The 13,461-nt window shown below is 57.7% G+C and overlaps 1 protein-coding gene across 3 annotated transcripts; it reads right to left on the reverse strand.

Annotated features, from left to right (window-relative positions):
- Window positions 1-81: 81 nt before the first annotated feature.
- Window positions 82-4,491, reverse strand: GOLGA7 (golgin A7). Of its 3 annotated transcripts, none has more exons than XM_065040828.1 (6): window positions 4,222-4,491; window positions 3,236-3,295; window positions 2,934-3,086; window positions 2,478-2,579; window positions 2,107-2,170; window positions 82-1,288 (listed from the first exon to the last, which is right to left on the reverse strand). In XM_065040828.1, exons 1-5 carry the CDS (start codon window positions 4,330-4,332, stop codon window positions 2,123-2,125), a joined length of 474 nt encoding a protein of 157 aa, XP_064896900.1. In that variant the 5' UTR covers window positions 4,333-4,491; the 3' UTR covers window positions 82-1,288; window positions 2,107-2,122. The 3 variants fall into 3 exon arrangements, with proteins under 3 accessions (XP_064896900.1, XP_064896899.1, XP_064896901.1); XM_065040827.1 differs by having other exon boundaries at window positions 82-1,291; window positions 4,222-4,488; XM_065040829.1 differs by lacking the exon at window positions 3,236-3,295 and having other exon boundaries at window positions 82-1,291; window positions 4,222-4,478.
- Window positions 4,492-13,461: the final 8,970 nt, after the last annotated feature.

The raw sequence follows: 13,461 nt of genomic DNA on the forward strand, positions 1-13,461 counted from the left end.
GCAGCGCGGCCCGTTCGCAGCCGCCGCCGGGCCGAAGCCGAACCGCTGCGCGCCAGGCGGCACCGCCACACACGACACGGACACGGTGTAAGAAAAAGTTTACTCATCCATTAGTACTTCTGCCAGTATTGCAACAGATGTGAAGGCGAACACTGTTACAGTTTAGAAAAAACAAGTTTTGTACAATTAAAATATTAAACACATCTCTCAAAAAAAAAAAAAAGAAAAGAAAAAGAAATCAGTGGCCGAGTAACAAGGCTGGAATTTGAGACCCAGACTGAGCACCCACAGCACCGCCCGCGGCCCCGGCAGCCCCGCCCCTCCCGCCCCGCCCCGCCCCGCCCCGCGCAGGAGCCGGGCCCGCCCCGCCCCGCCCCTCCCGCCCCGCCCCGCCCCGCCCCGCCGGGGCCCAGCAGGCCAGCCGGGCGTGCAGAACCGCGGGGACGCCGCGGGGAGCGCGCCAGCCGAAACCTACGGAACCACCTTACGCACCTCACGGTTTGCCAATCAGTGTTTTCCTATAAGTTATATATCATAAATCCATAAAGAAACAGTTTTACACTTCACATATTAACCAGAGCAGGGCAGGAATTGTTATGTGTATGGGCTCAGCATCCATTTTATAGAACCGACCGGTCCGTGAAGGAACAGACCCCCCTCTTCTGGTGAGCGCTGACAAACGCAACAACAGCACAGACGCACGAGTAGGAAATACACCAGGATTAAACTCCGGCTGTTCCTCCGCCCTCCAGGAACAACCAAAACGCTAAAACAAAGAACACCTTGCCTTCTAGTTTTCCACAAGAATCAGCACAGGAAACGTAAAACGCTCGTTGCCGAGAGCCACTTCTCGCCAGGCACAGGCTCTGGGCATCCTCTCGCTCCAGCACCGGCCGGGAGGGAAAGCCTCGCTTCTGGACAATTCCCAGCTCAACTCGCAGCTTTACAAAGCCCGACTGAGGCACAGCAGGGCTTAAGAACTAAGGAGGAACATCGCTGCGCTCAGGTGACTAAAGCCAGACTTCTGCTGGGCTCGGCACCCGTTTCTTTCAGAAGAGGACGTGGTTTTACCACTTCTGCTTTTTCTTGGAAAAAACAACACAACAACCAAGCTAAGAAGTGACCTGATGGCTTAACCGTCTGCCACAAAATGGATGCTGGCCCGGCGCGGAGCGGCCGGCGAGCTCAGTCCGTGCGGTACCTGGCACTGTGGATCTGGCAGCAGGGAAAGGAATGATGCTCTAACGGAGGAGGTAGGGGAACCTGGATACAGCAAGTCCACTGTTGCCTGCTAGAAAACAAGTTTCATAGTATTAGAAGGTGTTACTAAACAAGACGAACAAAACCCCATGGAAGCCTGCGCAGAGCCGTTCCGTCACCTCGGGAGGCGGGCGGCAGGACAGGGAGCGCCCCGCGCGCTCTGAGAGCGCGAGCCAGAAGCCAACGCTCAACCGCAAACAAAGACCTTCGCTACTTTTCTTCTTCCCGCACAACCGGCGAGAACACTTCCAGTCTCCTTCCTGCACACGCTGCCAACAACCAGGCCCAGGCTGGCGCAGAGCACCCAGGACCAGGGAGCCGGTTCAGGTGTGAGCTTTTCATAAGCAAAGCTTAATGGGAGGTAAATATGAATCCTGGAAAGCCCGGGATGGTAATTTCGCAGTTCTGTACTGCACACAGTTAGCATGGTCCTTTATTTTAGCCCCTGTCCTTGGAGTACTTGGAGCACTCTCCTCAACTGGTGACTCTGCCACGCAGCGTCATGAACACAAAGCGCCTCTCAGCACCTTTTCCCAGTTAAAGCTCCCAAAGCTGGGGGTTGCTGGCCACTTGTAACTGAAAGCCTCATGGAATGAGAACTGGAACAGCCGAAAAACCGCAATGAAAAGGTTTTGTATGCCAGAATACACTCGGGGACAGAGTCATGCAAGGATTTCTTTCCACTACCAAGTACTCATTCAGAAAACCCAGTCCGCACGACGTTTACGTGAGCAGCTTTTGATTACATTCTGCTGTGGGATAAATATTCTCAGTATGACAGAATCTACCCCTCCGAGCACAGAGAACACGTTGAAATTGAGAACGTAGTACAAGGTTAACACGTACCTGCGACTCCGCGCTTTTATCTCCCACTGGTCATACCTCTGTCTTCATAAATGGTAATTTCAATCTGCACAAAACAGCTGTTACGGAAACATACTACAAAAAGATGATGAAAACAAACTAAAATAAGGCAGAAAAACACTCAGATATTAGAACCTTTGACCCTTCTGCTCCGCACCCACAGTTTCAAAGCCGTTTCAGAGCTAGGAAGCCCACACACGAGGTGCCGTCAGGCGAGGTCGGTGGCACACGCAGCCCAGGGCTGTTCTGGCAGCAAGAACACAAGATGCTGCGTGTGCAGGGTTTGGGAGCTTCGCCTCCTCGCGTTACCTGACAGATCGTCTCCTGCCACCTAAGAAACCACCGAAGGATACAACTCTCAGTCCTCGTTCGATGGGGTCTGTCAGAAGGAGGCCCTGAGGAGCATAGATCTTCTCGTTCTGTTCCTGGATGAACTTGGCTATTTTCTTTAGGACCTGGCAACAGAACAGCGCGGAAGTCACAGCTCCCCCGCCGGGTTTCCCCGTGCTGGAGTCAGAGCCCCAGCGACAGCGCGGACACGGCAACGTCAGAGAACCCAGCACACAACCAGAGACGGAACTCGTGCGATTCCTCTGCGGTACGAGCAGCCACTGCGTTACTCAGACTGACTACCGCACACAAGTCTGTCTGCCGTTTATGCCAAATCGCTCTTCAGTTAAGATCCAGAGTCTATATGGAATCTGTATGACAATGGCGCCTGTCACAGCAGCGCCACCAAGAAACGTATTTGACTGAAGTTTAGGAGATAAACTGCCTTCCCAGTAACACTGTAATGAACAGACACACACCTTTTCGTAATGCGTCTCCATGCACAGGAAGATGGTGTAGGCGGTCAGGCAGGCGAGACAGCCCTCCAGGTAAGACTGGCCCCCAAGTTTCTCAGCCTCTGCATAGAGGTTGTTCAGCGTCCGGACAGTCTCCTCAAACTGCTGCCTGTCGATCTGCACGAGAAATGAGGTTTAGCCGTCACGCCCGGCACATGTCGGAACTCACCGCTATCTGCGGGCATCTGCCTGCGTTTACTGCTTATCTGCAGCCCCGCAGCTGCCGCGTGCGGAGCCAAAGCCTGAAGGACACTCCGGTTACACACCCGTGGTTCTGTGTTAAATATCTGCCAAGTGGTTGGATCAAATCTGAACTCCAACACAGTCTGGAAGCAAAACAATTAAGAATAACATAACTAAACGACTGTGCAGTTCAAACAGAAAACACCACCACCACCACCTTAATTCCCAATCAAAGCGATCTGCTGGATTAAAAAGAGCAGCTGGGGAGTGGACTGATTGGGGTAACTCTTCATTTCAACACCGCCTTGCTGCTGCTGCAGTGCTGGTCAAACAAGCTCTCGAAAAAGACACAAAACTAAACAAAGGAATGAGGAACAGAAAAAAGCGCAGAGAGGAAAAAAAAAGGCGTTGGCAAAGAGCGTTTGTTTTGGCGGCAGCGGAAGGCGTCCGAGCGCCCACGGGGAGCGCGAGACGGCCCTGGTGGGGCTGCGGAGCGGGACAGCGCAACACCCGCGCTGTGCCCCGCACAAGGGACGCGTTCTGCCCGGGTGCTGAGCGGCGCTGGCCGGGCCACAGGGACAGCACAACAATGCCCGCGCTGTGCCCCGCACAAGGGACGCGTTCTGCCCGGGTGCTGAGCGGCGCTGGCCGGGCCGGGGGCACAAGGGACGCGTTCTGCCCGGGTGCTGAGCGGCTCCGAACACCAGCACGTCATCAACACCGGGAGAACCACGTTGAAGTACTTTTCATGCGGCTTTCCGCTGGGAATTACAAGTGTTTTCTCACGGCAGCTGATCAGAAGTGCAGCAAACAACGACTGAGGCCGGACAGCGAACGCCAGCAGCGCAGGATGTGCCTCTGAGCTCCGGAACGCGCCGTCCCGCCCGCCAGGGCCGCGCCGCAGGGCGGGAGGGCCGCGCCGGGCCCCCGGCAGCGCCCCGCGGGGAGAGCCCCCTGCACCGCGCCCGCCGCCCCGGGAGCCGCAGAGCGCGCCCACGGCCGCGCGGGTCTGCCCGGTCACCCGTGACCGCCGCCGGCGCCCGCCCCGCCGCGGGCCCGCCCGCCTCACCCTGTTCTCCAGCTCGGCCGGGAACTTGCTCTGGAACTGGCAGCGCGTCCCGCCGCTGTAGTCGCGCTGGATGAACACCTTGCCCGACACGGGCGCCTGCTGCGGCCGCATCGCCGCCCGCACCGCACCGCACCGCACCGCACCGCACCGCACCGCACCGCACCGCACCGCACCGGGCCGCCCGCTCCGCTCCGACCGCTTGCGGCTGTCGCAAAGCGTCGGGACCACTCCGGGATGCGGAAGCGACGGAAGTGCCGCCCGGCGCACGCGCCACCGCCTCGCCACCCCGCGGAGAGCAATCTGCGCATGTGCGCGCACCGCTCGCCTCCCATTGGCCGCGCGGCCTCCCCGCCGCTGGTCGCGGGTTCGCGTCCCGGAGCGGGACAGATGCGGGTTCGCGTCCCGGAGCGGGACAGACCCGCTGCCTCCGCCCCTCCCGCCCGGTGTCGGTGTGGCGATGTCATCGTGGCAACCGGAGCCTGCGGGAAGGGGCAGCATCTGCAGCAGCGTTGTCCTGAACAGCTTTTGCTGATAAACACACAACAATTTCCAGACCCATTAACCTTTGACCTCAGGAATCCTGCTTCTGCAAGGCATAAGTGAGGTCAAAGATCATTTAGTTTAAGAAAAACCTGAAAACTATTCTTACCAAATCCAGACAAGTAGCACGGGAAATTATTGACGATCACACCCGAATTTGTACGTTCCCTGTTCTCCCCGGTTGCAGATACGCCATCACGGGACGCGGAAACCGGAGCGCGCGGCAGAGCGGGACGGCTCCAGCGCCGCCCCTGCGCCCCGGTCCGGAATCCCTTTACACAGAGGGAACATTCACATGCCGCAGCACAACGGCCTCTGGATCTAATGACACTATGTAAAAGCAGTTCAAATGAACAAAAGCGTACGGCGTAGGCGAGCCTCGTGGGACGGTGGAACACTTCAGCGCATCGAGTGCTGCGGCCTCCACAAAACCCCTGAAAAATAACAGCACCCTTTCAGCCAATTCAGAAACCTGGGGAAGCAGAGAATGATCTAACTGATTGAAGATTTCCGAGATCTCTACGGCAAGCTGTCCCCAGGGGATTTGAAAAACAAAGCAGACACATCTCCTCGGAGCACCATCTCCTTCAGACTCCCAAAGGTGCTGATGCTGCTTCTAAACATTGTGCTGGAGGAGCTGGATGCCTGAGCACTTGCACACTGGGTGCATACGGCTGTACAATTAGCGAGGTCTGGACCAGCCGTCCCGAGGCCGTGGGACATTTTGGGGGGGTCCGGGGGCTCCCAGACCCCGCCAGGACCCTCCAAGCGAGGCACATTGAGCGCAGAGCCAGCGTGCGGATCCGGCTGCAGCGGGCGCTGCTTTTCGGGGCAGAGTTCCCACCAAAAGGGACTTGGGCACAGTAATTGGAAAATGCTAATGTCTAATGCTGACCCTCCAGGGGATCCCTCTTCAAAGCTGTGGCTGCTCTGGGGAAACCGCAGTTCCACAGGGGAATCACCCTTCTGAACATCACACAGAGTGTCTTTTAAGTGGAAATGACTGGTTTTTGGCAATTAGGTGGAGCAGAAATAATTAAGCAGGGCCACAGCCATTGTTATCTTGCACCTGACTGCCTGTGCATCGCTTCATTGTGCTCTTCTGCTGGATTTCATTTTGTCTCGCTAAAAAGCCGATAACGTTTGCTCCTCCCATCACGAGGAATACACGAATCTGAATACACAGGGGGTGGCAGACGGGGCCTGTGGGTGTCCGGGTGTGCGCACAAAGGCAGCACAAGGGCTTCTCAAAGACACCTTTTCCTGTTTGCATTGAACCTTTGTCTCTTCGGTCTTGAAGCGGAACCCGCGCTGTTTCCCCGGGGCGGCGGCTGGGCGGCCGGGGCGCGGGTGGGCAGCGCCGTCCCCGCGGTGGACGCCGCACGGCTCGCGGCGCTGGGCCAGCCTGGGAGCTTCTCCATTTCCACGAACCCCACGTTTCCAGCACGTGCGGTTTCCCTCTGCACGCTGGCCGAGCTGCTTCGCTCGCGTTGCAGCAGAGCCCGGTGCCGCATTGTCCGCCCTCTGCAAGAGGACTCTTGATGGCCAAGATGAATCCAACGCCAGCGGAGCAGCAAGAAACATTAACCCTTAATCCTCGGGGGTGGGGGCCCCCGAGCAGCATGCGGACCCTGGTGGGGTGGGCAGGGAGGGGTCCAGTCCCCGGGGCTGTCCGGCTGCGGGCGCTGGGACGGGCTGCGTGGTCCCAGCTCCGGGACGCGTTCTCCGCTGCCCCGGCAGCGCCCAGCACCGGTGCCTGGAGAGGCGCCAGGCTCAGCTGGCGACGGACACCCCGTCGTGAGCAGGGAAGAACTGGGGCTGTTCTCCCCAGCAAAGCAGCCCTGGGCCGGGCCTCTGCACTGCTGCAGGCTGCCTTCTGCCTGCTCGCCCGCCCCCGCACCAGCCCCGTGGAGGAGCCAGACTGTCCCCTGTCCCGGATGCGCAGAGGAGCCGGGCACCCCAGCCTCTTCTTGCCCAGGCACTCCTTGTGCCGAAGAGCTTGCAGATGTGACAACGAGACCCCTAATTTGCTTAGGGAAGAGATAAATAGGGGAAAAAAATAAAGGCACCAGGCTAAGTGGTGGGCTGCCCCAGGAACCTGGATATGGCTGCGGATCTCGCCTCACCCTCCTGCCCCCCACCCCTCCCGCAGGAACAGCCTGAACTAATTAACCCTCTAGCACTCCATAATGAAGGCTAATAAACACCTAATGGGTTTGCTTGAACAAACAGCCTCAGCACGGGCCGCGGGACACCCCCAGACCCTGTGACGGTCACACAGCTGGGGATTTGCGGTTGTGTCACCTTCATGTGGTTACACCGTCCTGGGGAAGCTCACACCCTCTGAGGAAAACGGCGATGGACAGAGCTGGGGGGCTGCGAGTGCCCTGCCCGCCCCTCTGCCGTGACAGGGTCCCTCTGCCGGTCCCGGGGCGCGGGGTCGTCCCCAGCCCCGCTGTCCCCAGGCCCCAGTGAGGTTTCCCGGTGGGCAGCCTGCGGACGGGAATTCGAACCCGTGCCGGCGGGTCCGTGTTCGCAGAGCAGAAACCAGCGCGGGGAACAGCATTGCGTTTGTTATCTGTAAGTCAAACCAGCTGCGGTCTGCAGGCGGGAGATCCTGACCCCGACCGCACCGAATGTCACCGCTGCCGTCCCCGCGCGTCACCGTGGGCTTCCCTCGCTGTGACCCCGCGTCCGGCCGCGGGCGAAGCCCACGGGCACCGTGGTGGCGGCTCCGCTGCCCTCCCGCCGAGAAGTCGGGGGTCACCGAGTCCTCACAGTTAATGAGCAGAGCTCTCAATGCAGAAACTCGAGGCTGGCGAAGGAGACAGGGGGGCTTTGAGACAAAGAGTCTTTCAGGCCACCTAATGCCGTATAGATCCGAGAGGACAAATCGAATTTGCAGGCATAGCTTAGATTGGGAGATATGCTCGCAAAGGCAATTTGTTTCATTTTATAGCCTTGAAAGATTCTAAGTTGGGGCTCCCTGTATGGTTTGAATTAGGTTTGGATAGCGGTATTCTGGAAAGCTGAATCTGGAGAGGTTTTCACTCAGGGCGTTTGTAATCAAGAAGGGGCCATCTAGCGTTTCTGCAATGCTTTCAAATAAAACGTTCCACGCCTGCCCCAAACGAAGCCTCTGTGTGGCTAAGAAAACGGGGAGCACCTGAAGACGGAGGTGTCTGTCTCTGGGACGCGTTCGGTGCCCCGAGCAGCGCGGAGACGGCGCCAGCGGGACGAGCCCCCGGCTCCGCGCTGAGCTCGGCTGCCACAAAGCTCCCCGGGAAGCAGCGCAGCCTGGGTTTGGTCACTAAAGCCGAGAAGGAGAGAGGGAGTCTTAGGAAATGCTTGAAACGATTAGGTGATCTTAGCTCTAAGGAGCCAAACGAATGCAAAGCAATTCCCCCCAGCCCCTCGTGCTGCTGCAGAATGTAATCTCATTTCTAAACACACAATTACAGAAAATAAAAAAGAAAAGAAAAGAATAATTAATTTCTGCTTCCTCATGCAAATCCGCTGACCAATCATTTAGGGATCAGGGGCAATTCAGCTTCTTGTGCAAATTCCAAACTGAAGGCCTGAAAAAAGCAAGTGAATGGATTTACTTTTCTAAGAACCAGAATTAACAAAGGTTCCATTTTCCATGGTTGTGTGCCTGGCCAGACAGCCCTTGCTGACAAGCTCTCAAAAAACATGTGTTGGCCTGTTGAAAAGGCCCCAGTGTTGACTGACAGACAATTGAAGTGACAAATTGTTTCATTGTCCTTGGCAGGGAGAGCGCGGTATTAGATAATTATGGTGAGGAGGGAAGCGACGGGTCACAGGTCAGAAGACGCGTCTGACCCGGGTTCTGAAAGCCCTGAAAGGACCCGCGCGGGGAGCGGCCGCCGGGTCCTCCTGCTGCCGCGGGGATTAGGAGCTAACGAGGATGGAGCGGGGACGGGCTGCGGGAAGCGGGTGCCGGGGTTCGGCGGCGGTTCGGTGCCGCGTCCTGGCTCTGGTGCCCGGTGCGGGGCCCGGTGCCCAGGCGGGGCAGGCGATGCTGCCTCGGTGCGTGCAGTGGTGCCGCACAGCGCTGGGCACGCTCTGCGTGGGCACGGGTGACAAGGTCCCGCAGGAAAAGCAAAGCGCGAGCCGCTGTGTTGGGCCGCAGAGCGCGGTCCTGGCTCCGCGGTCGCACCGCGGCCCCGCGCTTTGCGCCGGGGTTTGAGCGTTCTGTGGTGCAGCATCTGCCCCGGCTGCCGCTGAAACGCCACCAGCATCGCCTGGCGCGGGGCTCGCGGGTCGGCCCGTGCCCCCGAGCTCCGCCCCGCACCCCCACGCCCCGCGGCTGAGCCAGACCCGTCTGCCACGGGCAGCCCGCGAGCACCCTGCCCGGCCCCGGCCTGCGGGCAGCACAGCGCACCGTGCCCGGGGCCCTGCGCCGGGCGGGCTCGCCGGAGCGCGGGCACCGTCCCGCGAGCACCCGCAGGACCGGCCCCTGCTCCCCGGGGCTGCGTTTCTGCTGGCTGAAACACAGCACAACTAATAATTATTGAAGCCTCTCTCCCACCATAGAAATAAAATATGGCATGGAATCACAGCACAGCTACTCCATTGAGAGCGCTGCTCAACTGAGTAATACCGATAATTCAAAACAGATGAGCCAAAGGCTGGAACACTATAGACTTAGTATCCCGATCTGCCCTGACCCCTGGAACTCGCTGAAAGTTACCCTGAGACTCGCCAGAGCTCTTTGTAACTTCTGTGAGGGTTATTTATTGCAAAGTCATAAATATTTGTTATGGATTTTCTCCATCAATCTACAAAATGAATTAGGTTAGAAAAAATTTATGTACTTGAGTTTTAGGCATGTGTTTCTCAGGCAGGAGAGAACAAGCAGGATCTGCTCCCCCGTGCAGAGGACGGGCTGCTGCGGGCGCTGGGCTCCGCTGCCTGCCCTCGTTCCTTCTGCAGGCGGTTTGAACCGCACAGCACGGCTGGCGGGGGAGAAGACGTTCTTCTTTAAATCCCTCTTAAAATTTTCCATAAAACTGTTTATGGGGGAAGGAAAAGTCCATTTCCCTCTCCTCCCTCCCGGATGCCCTGCCAGCCCTATAAAAACCAGAAATTCGGGAGCCCCAGCAAATCCACCTCGAGCCGGCGCGTCCCCGGCGCCCTCAGAGGCAGCAGCAGCTGGTGCGAGGTGAAGGCAGCAACGTTCTCCTCTCCTCAGGACGCGCGGGCTGTTTCTTCTTTGCATCAGTTTTACAGGAACCCCAGAAAATCCCAGAAGACCCCACAGGATCCCACAAATCGCACCAACACTTTTAAGCTGTTTGCACTTGGGCTAATGAGCTGCCATTGTAACAGGTTATTGCTAACAATTAAATCTGGCTGCGTATTTTTGTTGTTGTTCTAAAATTGTTTCGTGGAATCATAGAATGGTTTGGGTTGGAAAGGACCTTAAAGATGATCTAGTCCCATGTCCCAAAAGCTCTTGAAAAGGTTTGCACGGATGAGCTGATCCAGCTTTGTTCCTGCTCCCGTGGGCTGCCCTTTACCCTTTGGCCTTTGCCCAGCTCCCTGGCCAGGGGAGCCGGCATGGCCACAGGTCGCTGCACATCTGGCCAGATGCTCTCACAGCAGCGCAATGAGCTGCGGTGGGGGCTCGTGGCTCCTCCCGCTCCCCGGGCACCGGCACTTCGGTAAAACACCAAACACGGCATTTTCCTCCTGCTGCAAGGAAGCCTTTGGCGCAGGTCCTGTGCACGGGCTGCGCGCCACGCCGCGGCGCCAGGGGACGTGGATCCTGCTCCCCGTTCCCCGCTCCATCCCCTGTTCCTCCCACTGTGCTGGGGCCGACGCGGCAGAGACAGGGACCTGCCAGCCCTGGCTGTCACCCGTTGGTGCCGCGGTGGTGCACGGATGCTGTGTGTGTGTGCACAGCTGCTGAGTGTGTGTGTGGATGCTGAGTATGTGTGCATGGATGCTGGTGTGCGCAGCTGCTCGATGTGTGTGCATGGATGCTGGTGTGCTCAGCTGCTGAGTGTGTGTGCATGGATGCGGGTGTGCGCAGCTGCTGAGTATGTGTGTGGATGCTGGTGTGCACAGCTGCTCGATGTGCGTGCATGGATGCTGGTGTGCGCAGCTGCTGAGTGTGTGTGCATGGATGCGGGTGTGCGCAGCTGCTGAGTGTGTGTGCATGGATGCGGGTGTGCGCAGCTGCTGAGTATGTGTGTGGATGCTGGTGTGCACAGCTGCTCGATGCGCGTGCATGGATGCTGGTGTGCGCAGCTGCGCAATGTGCGTGCATGGATGCTGGTGTGCGCAGCTGCTCGATGTGTGTGCATGGATGCTGGTGTGCACAGCTGCGCAATGTGCGTGCATGGATGCTGGTGTGCACAGCTGCTCAATGTGTGTGCATGGATGCTGGTGTGCGCAGCTGCTCGATGTGTGTGCATGGATGCTGGTGTGCGCAGCTGCTCGATGTGTGTGCATGGATGCTGGTGTGCACAGCTGCGCAATGTGCGTGCATGGATGCTGGTGTGCGCAGCTGCGCAATGTGCGTGCATGGATGCTGGTGTGCGCAGCTGCTCGATGTGTGTGCATGGATGCTGGTGTGCACAGCTGCGCAATGTGCGTGCATGGATGCTGGTGTGCACAGCTGCTCAATGTGTGTGCATGGATGCTGGTGTGCGCAACTGCTCGATGCGCGTGCATGGATGCTGGTGTGCGCACGGCTGTTTGCTCGGGCACGCGCGCTCACACCTGGCAGACACCAGGGAAAATGGGCCTGGAGCAGACGGTTCGGAGCTGGGTAACGTCGTAGTGGAAAAAGTTGACAGAGGGAGCATGATACCAGGAGCTATTTGTTCAATCAATGATTTACCAGATGTGTACACTGTACTAAAGGCTTGTAAACATACTTTAATGGCCAGCTGTAAATCCAGGCGGTAGCAGTGCCAGCTTCGTCTCCCTCAGACGTGTTTTAGGAGCAGCAGCGCGAGGGCTCTGAATCACTTTGTTATAGGCTCTGTCAGCCCCGCAATTGTGCGTGTAAATCAAAGCACCAGTGTCCTTAGGTCAAAATTATTTGAATGTCAGGAAAGATTTTATGACCAGCAGCTTTTCATTTCTGGGTTCCCTGCAGTTTCTTGTCTTCCACAAACGGCATCTCCAGAACACTGGGTTTCCGTCCCAGTGCCCCAAGTGCGTGGCTGTGTTTTCACTGACTATGCTGGAAGTCTCCTTTGTTAATCACTGAAGCAAAGCATCATTAGTGAGAAGTGCAGAGTGTACACAAAGAGGAACTTGCCAAATTACTAATAAGCAGAAACTCCATCCATCTTAATGAGACAGGGTTAAGAAAATAGCAACCTAGCATATACACAATGGAGCCTTTCCGCGCTGTTTATTTATTCGTGTTAGAAAGCGGTTCAGAACCCCATCTCCGGGGCTGCTCAGAGGTTGTCACATGCTTTCCAAACCACAGGCTGCTTACACTCTTGCAAACCGTTAAGCATGAGAAAGATAAATAAGTGGATGGATGGCTCAAAAAATGACTAAAGGGAAGATAAACGTCTGTCCCCCAAACACATGGAACGACAGCACAAGATGCCGCCTGCAGGCTCCCTTGGCTGCCTAGCGAGTCACGCTTCCACCGAGATGCGCGACGAGAAGTCTGTGGCGGCGGGCAGGTCCCCGGCTCCCTCCCTTGGGTCCCCTGCCCGGCAGCCCAGGGTGCCCATGCGCCCGGTCACAGCGGCTGCGCCAAGGCTGAGGCCCCTCACGCGGGTGTGAGTTACGGCTCCCCGGGGACCCGCAGCATTTCCCGGGTTGCTCTGGCAACGCGGAGGGGTTTGCACCCGCACCGAGGTGCCTGCACACCTGTGCTCCCCAGCCACATTTTTCTTTTGTTGGGTAAGAAATGACTTGCAGCGCCTTTCACGCAAGCGGCTCAGCTGCTGGATATTTTATTGAACGCCAGCGCCCGCTGTATGTTATTCAGGCAAACTTTATATACGCTACAGACCCTCTCAGCAGCCTGCACCTGGTTCAGGGCAAAGCGGAGCCTCATGGAGAAGAATGTGCTGTAATGCAGCAAGTTATTACAGGATAAATATTTATAAGCCCCTGTAAATATTTGCCATCGGTTCCCTCCTGGGACAAGGGGCAGACGGTCAGAGTTTCAGCGGTGCTGAAGGCATTAGCTGTTGTAGTTCTTTATATGTTACCCAGCTAGTAAACCCTTTGTTGATTGTGTTTAGTTATGGCATTTAATGGCGCTAATTTCACACTAACAGGAGACATCGGCTGGAGCTGTTCGTGCCTTGATCCCGGCCGCGCTGTGACCGGATCCTGGTGCGGCATGGCCCGCTGGGCGCTGGGGCGGGTGGTGGCGGCTGCGGAGCCTCCCGGAGCTGGGGCTGGGGCGCGCTCCCAGCTGCATCGCTGCTATGGGAACCTGGGAGCTATCCCCGGGGAAAGCCAGAAAAGCACGGCAAAGCTGACATCCTCCTGGCAGGCTGCCCCGCGGGCTGTCGGCCCTCGGCTGGCCGAGGGGTGTCTAATCTACGGCAAATATTCCCGGGGGTTCCAGGAGCTGTCCCGCTGCACGAGGTGGCGGGGGAGCTGGTGGCACGGGGGGATCCCGATGCAGGGGTGCACGGACACCGAGGGCAGCACAAGCCCTGGCACTGAGGGTTTGTGTCACCCCAC

The sequence above is a fragment of the Columba livia genome, chromosome 25 (assembly GCF_036013475.1).
Source record: "Columba livia isolate bColLiv1 breed racing homer chromosome 25, bColLiv1.pat.W.v2, whole genome shotgun sequence".
NCBI lineage: Eukaryota > Metazoa > Chordata > Aves > Columbiformes > Columbidae > Columba > Columba livia.